The sequence below is a fragment of the Talpa occidentalis genome, unplaced genomic scaffold (assembly GCF_014898055.3).
Source record: "Talpa occidentalis isolate TD23 unplaced genomic scaffold, MPIMG_talOcc4v2.1 talOcc4.12, whole genome shotgun sequence".
Classification (NCBI taxonomy): Eukaryota; Metazoa; Chordata; class Mammalia; order Eulipotyphla; family Talpidae; genus Talpa; species Talpa occidentalis.
Window position 1 is genome coordinate 42,463,254 of NW_023601212.1, and position 14,199 is coordinate 42,477,452.

At 49.7% G+C, this 14,199-nt stretch overlaps 1 protein-coding gene across 1 annotated transcript; it reads right to left on the reverse strand.

Moving 5' to 3' along the window:
* Positions 1–2,196: 2,196 nt before the first annotated feature.
* On the reverse strand, positions 2,197–13,737 carry LOC119240020 (cytochrome P450 4F3). The gene is made up of 13 exons (XM_037504390.1): positions 13,727–13,737; positions 13,179–13,377; positions 9,500–9,644; positions 8,402–8,455; positions 8,177–8,304; positions 7,082–7,203; positions 6,023–6,293; positions 5,028–5,094; positions 4,720–4,849; positions 3,160–3,293; positions 2,996–3,060; positions 2,750–2,832; positions 2,197–2,376 (listed from the first exon to the last, which is right to left on the reverse strand). The coding sequence occupies exons 2-13, from the start codon at positions 13,374–13,376 to the stop codon at positions 2,199–2,201; spliced, it is 1,575 nt and encodes a 524-aa protein (XP_037360287.1). The 5' UTR covers position 13,377; positions 13,727–13,737; the 3' UTR covers positions 2,197–2,198.
* Positions 13,738–14,199: the final 462 nt, after the last annotated feature.

Below are 14,199 nucleotides of genomic sequence, written 5' to 3' on the forward strand. Positions count from 1 at the left end.
TCTGAGTCAGGTTCTGCTATTCTCTCCAGCCATGCATGGCGTAACACATTTCAGAAACAAACATACAGCCTAGAAACACTACATGACATGCACCTCAAAGACATCTTTACAGACACAACGCCCAATCCAGTGATAGTGAAGGCAAAGATAAACAGCTGGGACTACATTAAACTAAAGAGCTTCTGCACAGCAAAAGAGACAATAACAAAAACAAAGAGAAACCCCACCAACTGGGAGAACATTTTTGCACACAACACTAATGATAAAGGACTGATCACAAAAATCTACAAAGAGCTAACGAGACTCAACAAAAACAAAGAAAATAATCCCGTCAAAAAATGGGCAGAAGAGCTAAAAAGAAACTTCTCCAAAGAGGAAATACGAATGGCTAATAAGCATATGAAAACGTGTTCAACATCACTTGCAATCAGGGAAATGCAAATCAAAACTACCATGAGATACCATCTCACACCAGTGAGAATGGCACATATTAAAAAAACTAGCAACAACAAATGTTGGCCAAGATGTGGAGAAAAATGAATTCTCCTGCACTGTTGGTGGGAGTGCAAACTGGTCCAACCACTATGGAAAGCTGTGTGGAGATTCCTCAGCCTGCTAAAGATGGAGCTTCCATATGATCCAGCAATTCCACTCCTAGGTATTTACCCAAAGGACACAGAAACATTAATTCCAAAGAGCACCTGCAACCCTATGTTTATAGCAGCACAATTTATAATAGCTAAGCTTTGGAAACAACCCAAATGCCCAAAAATAGATGACTGGATCAAGAAGATGTGGTACATATACACCATGGAATATTACTCAGCATTCAAAAAAGATAAACACATGCAATTTGCAGTAACATGGATGGAGCTGGAAGGGATCATGCTCAGCAAAATAAGCCAGAAAGAAAAAGAAAAATACCAGATGGTCTCACTCATATCAGGAATCTAGAAAACCTAAATAAGGGACCAGGAAAAAGAATAGCTATAAGAAAGAAAAAATCAAAATCAACAAACAACTGTGAACCAGAGACACTCTATGGGGGTGGGGGGGGGGGGAAAGAAGCGATTGGGGTAAAAATAAGGGGGTTACAATTGTATTGGGAATATAAAAATAAAATTAAACAAAAAACAAACATACAATCTAAGTGTGTAGGAGAGAATACCTAGTTTGTGTAATTACATTCTATAAGATTACAGTGATGAATTCACCTAAAGATGAATTTCTCAGAACATGTCCCTGTGCTTAAGCAAGCCAGGACTATATACAGCTGAGGAAACACAGTCACAGGGAGGAAAATTAATTTGTTCAAGTCATGCAACAGAGCAGATACTTAAACACAAGCAATCTCACCCCACAGCATGTGATGGGGATGGAGAGGAAAGGGGCTATGATTTTTGCTCCCAAACACCTGGTTTTGAAAACAGATGGCCCTGCCCCCAACCCACTCAAAATGGGCCAGGGGGAACCTGTGATTGGGAATGGAGGAAAAACTGGTGGTGAAAGAATACAAGGTGAGCTACAGACACACACTCTGTGAGTGGGTGGGCACACAATGGGGCACAGCCAGTATTTGTTGACCAGGTTTCCTGGACCACAGGGGATGGGGAGGCCAGAGAAGGAAAGAGAAAGGACTCTGAGGGCAGAGGAAGAAGCTTGTTCACTGGGAGGTACAGATGTGGAGGTGGGGCTGGTGACAAGAGCAGGGAAGAACTAGCCTGTGTTTTATGCTGGCCAGGGACCTCTGTTTTGGGAGATCCTCACAACCTAAAAGAATGGATTTGCCTGTATGGCTTCTCCTCCCTGACTCACAGCCTCAGATGTGCCCCTTAAGCCTGTCCTTGACCTTGGCCCCTTTCCTATTCAAGTACCCCCAATGCTCCTTATTGCTCACAGGATGAAATTCGCAGTTGGGCTCAGAGAACCCCTGATCAGCACGGGAACCCTGTGTTCATCATTCTAAGGCTCTTAGACTTATAGACACCAGCCCCACCCCTCTATGTCCACTCCCCTGCCCTCCCATCCCCCTCCCCACACACCCACACCCACTCACCCACCCACACACACACACACAGGTCCCATCCCCAGCTGGCTCTTGGTGAGGCCGGGACAGGACTGCCAGCACAGTTTTATTCTTGGGAATCTACAGAGAAGTGTGTAAGGTCAGCGCGGATCCCAGGCTAGGCAGCGGGGAGTCACTGCGGGTCCTCGCTTAGGGGCTCCAAGCGCAGCCAAAGTCCACCCTCTGCGCGCAGGATCAGCTCCGGCTTCCTGCGCGGCTCCTGCTCGTCTGGCAGCACGCGGAAGCGCAGCAAGGTGAGCGCCAGGACCACCTTCATCTCGGTCATGGCGAACGTCTGCCCGATGCAGTTCCTGCGGGAGGGATGGGTCTCTGACTACACCTGGGAACACCCATCCCCATCCCAAAGCATGAGAATCTGACCCAGACTCCCCCGCGGCCCACAGGGATAGGGAAGGGAGCTAACGCCGTGGTCCCTCCACGTGGGCTTCCAGCTCCCCTGAGCCTGGCCCGACGCCAGCCCCAATACACAGAGGAAGGCACTCTGAGACCACTAGGACCCATCCAACCGCCATTCTCCCCAAGAATGGAGACCCTCTTGGGGAAGGAGGGGGACCCAGAAGTCAGACCATCCTCAACTGTCCCTCTTTCCCACTCTGCAGTCACGCCTGAGAGATAATCCCAGACCCCTCCCCTATCCTTGCCTGTGATGCCCGCTGCCCTCACCTGGGTCCCGCGGAAAAGGGAATAAAAGCCAGTGGTGATCTCTCCTTGATGTTTTCTGTGTCAAAGCGGAAGGGATCATACACCTAGGGGCAGGCCAAGACAAGGATGATGGGTGGGGTCTTCGGGACAGTCTTGGAGAGACCGAAGTGCGCAAGGTAGAGAGAGGGGATTTCTGATTTGCCAAGTCCCAACCCTGCCCTCTACCCCTTGTCCCCTGGAGCCAACAAGGATGGGAAGAGGCAGTACCTCAGGGTCTGGCCACACGGACGGGTTGTGGTGGGTCCCAAAAATACTAATGAGGCAGATGATACCTGTGGGAGAGCAGGAGGTCAGTTAGGATGAAGCCCCCCCACCCCTGCCTGATGAACCCCTCCTCCTGCCCTTAAGTCTCCTCCCCCTGACATGGGCACCTTTGGGGATGACACGGCCATCTGGGAGGACAATGTCCTGGGTGCAGCAGCGGGAGATGACCGTGACCGGGGGGTGCAAGCGCAGACTCTCCTTGATGCACATGGTCAGGAAGGGCAAGTGGGCCAGGTCGTCCCTAAGGAATCCCCACAACACAGTCATCTAGGGAGCGAGCACTGAGACCCCAGCCCTCCTGTTGCCCTGGTAAGAGCCTCTCTCCCTATAACAAAAATGCAAATGTATCAAATATCGCCTAACTCATCAAGTTACATACATTAAATATGTACAATTTTTTGCATGTCAATCATAGCTCAATAAAGTGAGTATAGGCAAAGAAAGAAAGAAAAGAAATAGCACAGAAGTACCAGAGACATTTTAACTGGGTATTTTTAGAAGATGCCTGAGCAAAAACAACACCCAAAGCCAACCATAAAAAGATTTGCAAATTTTCCAAAAATAAAATACTCCAATGGCAAGAGAGCAAAATCAAAAGGGAAATGAATAAGAAACAAAATAAACAAATCCAACTGTTTACTTATTTATCCTGATAATAGAGACACTAGATAATGAAATTGGACAAAGGAAAAAAGATGGTATGTAATGCAATTGGAAATGTGGGAGCAAATATGTCATTTGGGGCAGATGGTGGTTTTCTACTTAGAAAATACAAAAGAATCCACAGAAAAAGGTTTATGAATATTGATGATTTAGTAAAATTCTTTTTCTTTAATCCCCTTATTGTTGTGTGGCGTTTTAAATATTTAATAACTAATATAGTTAACTGGTTCAAAATTGAGAAACTTTAAAACACTCATTCCCCCTCCTCATACTTATTTTGTGACTTTTTAGGCACCCATCCAATAAAGTACACATATAGCTCTGATAGTCAGTAGGTATTTGGGTACAGTTGGGATCTGACTATCAGAGTCATCTGAGGCATATTCTCCACACTTGGCCCTGTCTCTCTTACTCTTACATGGTCCGGGAGTTTCATGACCTGAAACTCTTCTGCCATTAGGTTGGGAACTCTTGAAAGGCAAAGGATGGGCCTGGGTCCTTCCCAACGCTCTAGAACACAGAATGAGTCTGGGAAGAACTGGAGGTGGGAAGACCAGTGTGGTTATGTTTGCTGAGTGGGGAGTAAACAGATGAAGACAGGTGTTGATGAACAAGAGTTGAATGACTTTAAGCTCAGATGTACCCTGTGAATCCTGAACTGAATTGTTTGGTAGGAATTAGGCAGGAGAAGAGCGTGTTTGAAAAAAAATGTGATTTCAGAGAGAAAGGCAAGTCAGTGGGATGGAAGTTTGCTTATTGAAAATGTGCTGCATGGCATCTGCCCTCACAAGTTGTTACTGGTTCTCTCAGCAGCCTGGATCTTTCTGTCCCAAAACTGCAACCTTTGCCCTGCTATCCAGGCCTGGTGCCAGACCCTGACCCTGGGCTCTGTTCCTGCTCCCACTGAGCAATAATGACAGAATCCATTGAACGATCTCCCCCTGCCCCAGCTAGGAAGCAAAGCCAGTGAGAGGGGTTCAGGAGTGCCCTGAGCCTACACTCACCATTCAATCTCCTTAGTCTCACGATCCCTCAGGAGCATCTGCACCTCCTGCCGGCAGCGCTCCTGGTATTCTGGGTGCTTTGCAAGGTTGTACAGGACCCAGGAAAGGCCGCTGGCTGTGGTGTCATGGCCTGAAGGACAGCCAAGTAAGCTTGGGTCTCTGGAATGCTTCAGCATCTCCCTTACATTAAGTCCCATGAGGAGGTTGGGGAGAATGGGGCAGTAGAGGATGGTCCAGGGCCCACCCCACACATCCCTGGATTAGAGAAAGCCTGTGCCCTATCTGCAGTCCCACACTAGAACCCTCACCCTCAAACATGAAGGTGTCCGCCTCTGCTCGGATGTCCTCATCTGACAGTACATTCCCATCTTCATCCTGGAGAGGAAACAAAATCCCTCAAATCACACCAGCTCTGAGGGTATCTGACCCTAACCTGAGACAAATTCAGAGGCTCCATCATCCATCCAGAAATTTCACCTCACTCTGCTCTCCTAGACATCTCTTCTGCACTGTCACCAGGGAACTCACCCCTCAAGCTTCTGTTTTGTTCCTGATATGCAGAATCAACGATCCATTAGTATTTTCATGCATCTACGTGATGGAGGCTTACTGAGAAAAGTTAGTGGCAGCCTGCATTACAGGATGATTGAATGGCAACTTTCCCTGGAAGTTAGAGATTGAGAATTGCTCCAATGTCATTTGCTCATATTCTATGGTAGCAAATTCAGAGCTTCCTTATCTTTGCAGATAAGGGGTGGATTTGAAACTACAGAACCTATAGGCTTTGTCTTCTCACTGAAGAGTTTACAGAAGAACAATCTCTCTCTCTTTCTCTCCACTCCCTCACAGGGAAAGGTTCAGAGGTGTCTTACATAAGTCCCAAGATTAATAATGGTGAGATAAGATACTGCTCCTGTGAGACAGATGTGGCTGCATGTGCAGGTTAAAGTTAACTCAGAGGAATTTTGAGTGGGAAACTAGAGCTGTAACTCTACTCTGTCTACTTCTGTGAGTAATAAATGGAAATAGATGATTGATTGACTAATTGACAACCGATACATAGATTGATAGATATTAACATGTTTACTTGGAAATGTAGTAAAACCTCCGGTCCTTCATAATTTCAGACTTAGAAGTCCCCTTCAGGCTGCATTCAATAGTTCCTCCAAAATTTATCCCTAAATCATCCCTCCTTTCCTCAAGCACCTTTCATGGCTCCCCAGTGCCAGTAGCATCAAGTTCAATTTCTTGGATCCAATATATGAAATCAACATCTAGTTTACCTCTTGAATTCAGATCCTACCTTGGTCAACAGGAGCACATCGATGAAGTCTAATGTTTTGGCTTTCGCCTTAGCCCTGAGAAAGTCATCAACACCCTGAGTGGGGAGAGTACGGCGCCGCTCCTGGATGACAGCATCTGTGAAGTCATGCACCAGGCGGCAGGCCCTGCGGAAGCGCTGCCCATCGGGAGTGAGATAGTACAGAAAGTCCACATGCAGCAAGATCTGTTGGTGCCGTTTTGCCACAAGGGCGCTGAGCTCCAAGATGGCAGCAATATATTCACTGGGCTTCCTACAGGATGAGATCATGAAGGAGGCTACACTTTACCTCACCTGAGTTGGAGGAGAACCTTTCAACAGGAGCTTCCTCCCTTCAGGAAACTGAGTATCTGGCAACAGATGGTTTCACAGATGCAGAGAGAAGATGGGCCAGAAGATGTGACTCTAGGATTTCTCTCTCCCTGCACCCCCTCTCTGTGAGCTGCCTCCATGTCCCACCCAAAGCTTAGCTTGGGCATCATACTCTTATCTCTCTGCACAGTTTCCAGTCCTGCCCCTTTTCCTTCCCAAGACTGTCCGCATAATTCAGATTCTCCAACTGGTCCATGGGTCCAACCCCTCCCCTCGTCTCCTTGAATCCAATGTCAACACTATCAAATGTCTATAAGACAGTCTTCCCTTGAGTGAAAAGTCCAGACTCAGCTTTGACCACAACCTGCATCGGCTCAAACATTTTCCATGGCTCCCTGAAAGCCTCAGGATAAAGTTCCTACCCCTCTGTCTGACTTTTGAAGGTTCTTAGATATAGCTCCTACCTATTCCTCCAACTCTATATATTTCAACTTATTTCCTAGATATCTCCTCACTGCTCCCCTGCTTAGTTCATTTAACCTTCTGGTCATTGTCAAACATTTCTACCTGAAAGAATCACTTTTCTCCTTTTCCTTCCTTGTCTTCAAGCTCCAGCTCTGGCCCACCTCCTCCAGAAAGCCTCTTCTGATTGCCCTAGTCAGTCCTTCCTTCCCCATCTATCCCCTTGAATCTGTGGCTCATGTTCCCAGGCCCTGGACAAGGACTCACTCTTGACAATTGCTGTCAAAACTGAAGACACATTTCTGCAGACTGTCCAAGGTCATAAGGCTGATGTGTTCAAACATGTCCAAACGGGTGCAGCCCTCTGAGGCTAGCTTCTTCCATTTGGCCTGGACAGAGAAGGAAGCAGAAATGAAGCAGGGGCCTTCATTCTGTGATGACCTTCATTCTTGGAGACCAGCCTCCTGGTCTCCAAGACCCATCCACAGACTTTAGTGGAACTGAAAGCTGTTACTTTTTGTATATGAAAACCCCATGACTGGGAATCAGAAGATCTGCGTTCAGTCCTGGCTCTGCCTCTTCCAGTGTGCTCTTGTTCAACTCATTGCCTTCCTACTAAATCTCCATTAACAGTTCAGATGTTCTGCTTTGGGCCTCCCTAGTGGTATAAGGGGTTAAGCACCGCACTATGAAGCAATCTGCAGCCTCTGCAGCACAAGTTCGATCCCCGTCCGGCCAGGGAGCAACCCAATGGTACAGTAGACCTCTCCTGTCTCACCCACTGCTCCCCACAGCAGTGTATTTCAGTCAGTCTGCCTGTTCTGTTCCCCACTCTGTCTCTGGTGAATCCTCTCACCCCCCGCATCTCTGGCCCGTACCCCAGCTGTTGTATGCATAAATAAATAAATCTTTAAAAAAAAAAAAAAAAAGACGTTCTGTTTTGGTGTTGGATGAACCAGGTTGGAATCCCAGTGATTGTTAGGTCACTTGGTAGCATCTTTCCCAAAATGGAAAGATGCTCAGATGCTGAGGGAGCCACCTGCTCACCCAAGGGAGATGGCTTCATGCCCCTCATCCAGCAAGTCAAAATCTTTGGCTTCTCCACACAGGCTTCTGGGAGGGAAGAAGAAACTAGCACTTTCTGCGCACCCACTGTGTGCCAGGGACATGGCTCCATTATGTCATCCTAACTACCCTGCGGAGGGGGTATTCATATTCCCATTTCATCTGGGGAAACCAAGTTTCACAAAGGAAGAGCAATAGTCCCAAAGCCACTAGAAGAGTCAGAATTCCAGACAAGATGTCTTTGAGCCCCCATCATCCCTGAAGCTCCAGCTGGGACTGTGGGCTCAAGAGACTCACATGCATGACATTCACGCTGTCATTGAAGATCTTCACGTAGGGCTTCAAGATGTTGAAATGGAAGGCAGGTGTCAGCAGGCGGCGGTGGTGACCCCACTTGTCACCAGCACTTAGCAAGAGCCCTTCCCCTAGTAAAGGCAAATACATAGAATGGGCAAGGGCAGTGCCCTCCCCCGTACCCTCCACCCAAGATTGTCTCCAAACCCCTTACTCGCAGTTACTCACCCAGCCAAGGCTTCAGAAAGTGGTAGAAGAGCACATCCTTGGGGGCGATGTCCGCTGACATGAATGAAAACCATCAGGGCCCATGGATAGAGATAGGGGGGCCTTCAGAGGGGAAGGATAGAGGCCCGAGCTAAGGTCTGCATTACCCATCCAAGCCCAGCATAGAGGAATGGGGCAAAGAACAGAGGAAACGGGGAGAAGCAGGGAGGGGAGGGCCAGACCAGGCTGCGACACAGAGTAGAGCAAAGGCAGAGCTCACAGGTACGCTCCTTCATGCTTAGACACACCCCAACATTACAACATACCTCAGCATGCCCAGCATGGCTTCTACATGCTTCAACATGTTATAGACACACAAGCAAAGCACACCATCTACAAAGTGCCTTTACAGGGATCTAGGACACTGTGACTGCACAGCACGCTGATATTCCTGGGACATCTCACATGGACCAAACATGTGTTCACATGCGCTGACATGACATGACACAGCAACACTAGCACAGGCTGGGACAATCTGACTTGACCCTCAACATGTCCCACAGACTGGTCCCAGACACACTTAAATATAGATATAATCCCAGTAACATTCTAGATGTAGACTGTGTGTGAGCTGGACTTGGCTCCAGACATGACACAAATGCCCTAAGACCTGCCTCCGACAAGACACTCATAAAGTCTTGGCATTTCTCAGAACAATTCTGGCTCCCAGACCTCAGGCAAACGCAAAACGTGACCCAAACAATCTCAAGTGACATCTCAGACAATAACCAGACAAACCCTGACGTACCTCAAATGCCCTTGACTCCAGCAGAGTCCATTTCCTTGGATCCCAGCATAAACATATACAGGTGTAATCGAGTATAACAACATAAGAGCCCACTTGCAAACACCAGCACGGCGAGATGTGACCAAACAGCAGCCACCACACAGAGATACTCTCAGCATGAGGAGACATGAAGTCAGGCAGCTAGGAGCTCTGGTGAGACACACAGTGGTGTTCCCACCATAGCCCCTCAGACCAGCTCGCACATCACCTGCCCAGCTGGAAGCAGCACAGAGACCTCGGCAGTGGGCAAGCTATGGCCGGGGCATGAGTACCTGGAGCAAAGAGCACGGGCTTGATGAAGGTGGGGTGGAAGATGCGAATGATTGCATGCCAGGGCCCCACCCACCAGCAACACACATTCCCATAGGTGCTCGCCAGGCCCTGTGTGTACAGGAGACCTTCCTCTGAGCTCTGAATCTGGAGAGGAACACAGATAACTCAAGTCACACACTTCCAGGTGATCAGAGGCAGGATCCACAGGACAAAGACACAGACCTGAGCCAGTGAGTCCTCTCCAGCCACCTGTCATCTATTTTCAGCCCCAGCCTGGGTTGGCTCCCAGACCCCTTACACATAGCAATCAGGTTTCCTCAGCACGGGGACCAAAAGCATCTCTCCACATCTGGATCCCAAACACCACATTCACTTGAATTCTACCACCATTTTCCAGATAAGGAAACTGAGGCTCTGAATGAGAAGTCACTCATCAATAGTCCACCAGATTTTAAGAGGAACCCCTGAGATAAAAGACCCAGTCTGTCTGAATCCAGGGCCTGGATTCTTAACCATCGAATTCTTTGAGCCCCCAAAACAAAGCTCTGAGAACCCCGTGCTTTCCACAACTAGGCAATTAGAGATGCAGTGTCTGGTCCCATGACCAGGCCAGGCAAACTAAAGGAAATCCTGCAGTGTTTCTTGGAACTATTGGGAGTGAGTTCACTTTTCCATGAGGGTTGAGCTGCTGGGATTCATCTTTACCAGCATAAGAGTGACACCATCATGGAGAAACACAGAACTAGAACATGACAGATTCCTGGAGACATTGTTTGACACCTGGCTCCAGCCATGTCTGAAGAGAACCCTCCCAGGACCACCGTCAGTTGATTTCCTTGATTAACATTCTTTGCTTAGGACATACAGCGTTGAGTTTCCACCACTTAAGCTGTAGAAGACCTTGGCAGAAAGATCCGGGGACCTTCCCAGAGTCACCCAACATTTTTGGTGTTGGTGCCAATGCGTCAGACACTGTTCTCTTTCTCAGCTTAGTCTCTCTGGGGATGGTAGGGGCAAAAGACAAGGGAAGGGAACACAACTGGAATGGGGTCGCCTCAAGGAAATTTCTGGGGCCAGGAGCAGAAGGATGATAAACTTGATGTGAATGAGTCACAGGATGGGGTAGAAGGAACTGACCCACCAGAGCTAGACATCATGGAAACAGCAGCCCAGACCAGCCACCAGTCAAAACCCCTCATTGCTCTGGGCATGAGATGGGGTAAGACTGAGGGCTGGGTAGCAGGAGGTCTGGAATGCCAGCATTTCCCATCCTATCTCTCTACCCTCTGCTTTAAAAACTATATGTTCATTATTCCAGACACAGTTCCTGCAACTCCTCCTCCAGGAAGACTTCCAGCCTACCCCAACAGAAACCTTGCTTCTCTGGGTAGCCCCAGACCAGCTTCCTCTGGCCAATTCCTGATCCAGGTGGCTTATCTCTCTGTCCAATATTGGGGATTCCTCGAAGGGTTTGGATTGAGGTCTCACAGGGCCCCAGTGGTCCCCAGGACATTGGAGGGGTACCAATAGCAGTGGGAGCAAGGAAGAGACAGTGAGCTGGATGTTGGTGAATACATGAAAGCAAAAGGAAAATGATTGAGAGAGAAGAGGAGAGGAGGGGCCAGGGTCCTGCAGAAGTGGCACAAAGCTGGGGGTGGATGAACTGGAAGCTCTTGGATGTGACACAGTGCCCACCACCACAAGCTCTGCATGGGTACCTGAGGCATTGGTGACAGACCGGAACATGTCAGGGTGGCAGAGGGTGATGAGGGGGAGAATAGGGCCCAGCCACATCATAAATCCCTTCTGGAAGGTTGTCACCATCTGAGTTATGTTCCTCAACCCCTGCTCTGTGGGATTGACCTGCAAGCAAGGCAGGGTCCATCACTCTCCAGAAAGAACCATGACAGCTCCCCTTCAGCCTCTGCAGGGAACAGCATGTCCCAAGTCTTGCAAGGGTGGAAGAAACCTGTTTCCTCCTGCCTATCTCGTCTCAGGGCACAAGGACCTGGGGGTCTCTCTAAGCCTCAAGAGTACGTCACAGAGCTCAAGGTGAACACATGCTCTCTCCATACAGGGTAGCTGAATCTGACTCAAGAAGACAGATTTTTCTCATTCTGAGAGTGGTTCCAGCCTTGGGGGCAGCCACAGGAGAAGGTCCCCATGGGGGAGATTTCTGAACAGTAGAGCAGCCTCCAGATGTGTTCCTGGGACTTAGTCCCACATCATGTTCTGACATGAACAGTCCCCATGGCCTCTGTTTCCTCATATGGTGAAGGGTCTGCAGACCTGAGACCTGCCAGCCCTAGCCAACCCAGGTAAACAAAGGTGAAGTCTGACCATCACTTAAAAGGTGGCTCCCAACTGAGTATGAGCCCCTTTTGCCAGCCTGGTGGTGTTTCTCTTTCGCTCTCTCTCTCTCTCCCCTATAGCATCTCATCTATCTGTTAGTCCCTCCTAAATCTATAGACATACCCATCAATTGTGCCATTTACAAATAAAGGATGTGACGCCATGCTCACAAAGGGGAAGGAGGGTGGGCCCCCTCCTGTTGAGGCAGCCCCTCCAGTCCCCTGGGAGGCCCCCTCTGAGCCTGACAGACACCACCAGGTGCTGCGGGCAGGTGAGCGTCAGTCACTTTGGCCTTTGAGACAGCCTCCTTCTCCCCAAGGACCCTGAGGTGATGATTCAGAGCACTTGATGGGATTGGTCAAGAGAGGAAAAGTAACTTAGTCAAAGTCAAACTGCAAGGGAGACTGGAGGAGAGAATGAACAAGACCTGCCCCCATGGCCAAGCCTTAGAATAGGTGGTAGAACTGCAATGGCTGTAATATTCCCACTGCCTCCACAGCTTTCTGAGACTATTCCAAGACCCAGACTCTCAAAATACCTTCAGGATGTACTTGGAATGTCCTCATTTGAATTTTGCCATAATGCTCAGCTCAGCATTCGGCGTACTTGCTGTCTGCAAGTCTCAGGCATTATAGATACCATGTCTGCCCCTCAGAGCTGCCATCAAGTCAAAGAGAGCAATTTGATTCAGCATGAACAGGGTTAATGCAGAGGCCAAGGTCTGGGGCATGGGAGAGAGGCAGGGGAGTCAAAGAAACTCTCTTAAAGGGGAAGTGGGTGACTAAATTTTACCCAGGTTGGGCAATGGACTCATTGAGACATCATGAGGGTGGGGGCAGGGTTAGAGAGTAAGAAGAAGGTGTCCAGGAGAGGGGGAGAGGCGGGGAGCTGCATGTGCCTGTGGGGGTGAGGGCAGGGAGGTCACAGTGAATTCCTGTGGGAAACTGCAGCCCACAGAAGGCCAGACACAAGGAACTGGGCCAGATACAGACCAGGGACCCTGGACAGCACCCTGGATGTGGGCTCAAGTCTAATAATGGAGACTGTGACCCCAGGGCATCGGCTCTGTAAAGGCCCTCAGTGTTGCACTAATGCGGGCAAGAAGGACAGAAAATAATACCAAGCCAGCTAGGTGTGGGAGGTCAAAGGCATGGGAAAGGCCTGGGGTGGAAGATGAATGAGTGAGGAAAGATGCCCCCTGAGGCCTCCCTTGCTTCCCAACTGCCTGAGACCCCAGACCCCATCCCTAACTCACTGAGCCCCACTCCAACTCCTCAGGAAGTCCATCTACCCTGACAACCCGACCTGTCCTGCCACCACACTCACCAGGCCCAGGTGACCCAAGAACCAGTTCCTCCTTGGGGGCTGTGGGAAACACCGAAGGCGACAGCAGTTGTCATAGAAGGCATAGATGCGGGCCAGGACTCGGGCCAGGAGCCAGGAAGCCGCCAGCAGCAGCAGGAGCTGCCAAGGGGAGGCCCACAGCGACCCGAGCCCCAACCGGAACAGGCTCAGCTGCGGCATCCTGTGGGGCACACCGGGTAAAGGGTGAGCACCTGTGGCCTGGGAGGCCTTGTGATGTGAGCTCAGAGGCAGAGGCAGGGGTAGTTCACATACTAAGAGAGGGCGAGGGCCAATGGAGTGAGGGACAGGGACAAAGTAGGATAGGGAGAGGCAAACTGGGGATCATAGAGGGTAGGGAGATACTGGGAGCTTCAGAAGGGAGATGGAGAGATGGAGAGAGAGACAGATAATTACCCATGGTGCCCACACATCTCCCAGATCAGCTCACTCTGTAACCACCCCTGCCTTGGGCAGGGTCCTTCCCCACCCCAGGCCAGGAGCCCCAGCCCCCTCTACCTCCAGGCTTGTACCTTTTGCTGGACCGGCTTGTCCCACGCAAACTCCTCTCCCCTCCTTTTGGGAAGTCCTTTGCCCTTGGCCCCTGACAGTCTTTGCCCTGCCCCTGCTGGCAGCACTGAGCTAAGCCAGCCAATCCCCACAGGCCAGATTCTCCTCCCCATTGGGCAGCCATCCAAATAGAGGGGGGGAGGGGGCTGCAATGTTGTCAAGGGTCACATGGCCTGGGCAATGGATCCTTAGGATTCAGAACCTCTCATGTGGGCTTGGGGGCATCTTGGGCATCAGGGCTGGACAGCAAAAGTGATTCAGGGGCCCCAAGTTTAAAGCTACCCCTTCCCTTCCAAGACCAGAGCTCAGCATGCACAAACATGAAATTGGCAAGGTGCCAGATAAGTAGGACCAGGCCTAGCCTTGTCCCAAAACATCTCTAAGTTCCTCTCCACTCGTGGGCCAGGAGGATGCCATGCATTTCTCAGTGCAGAAT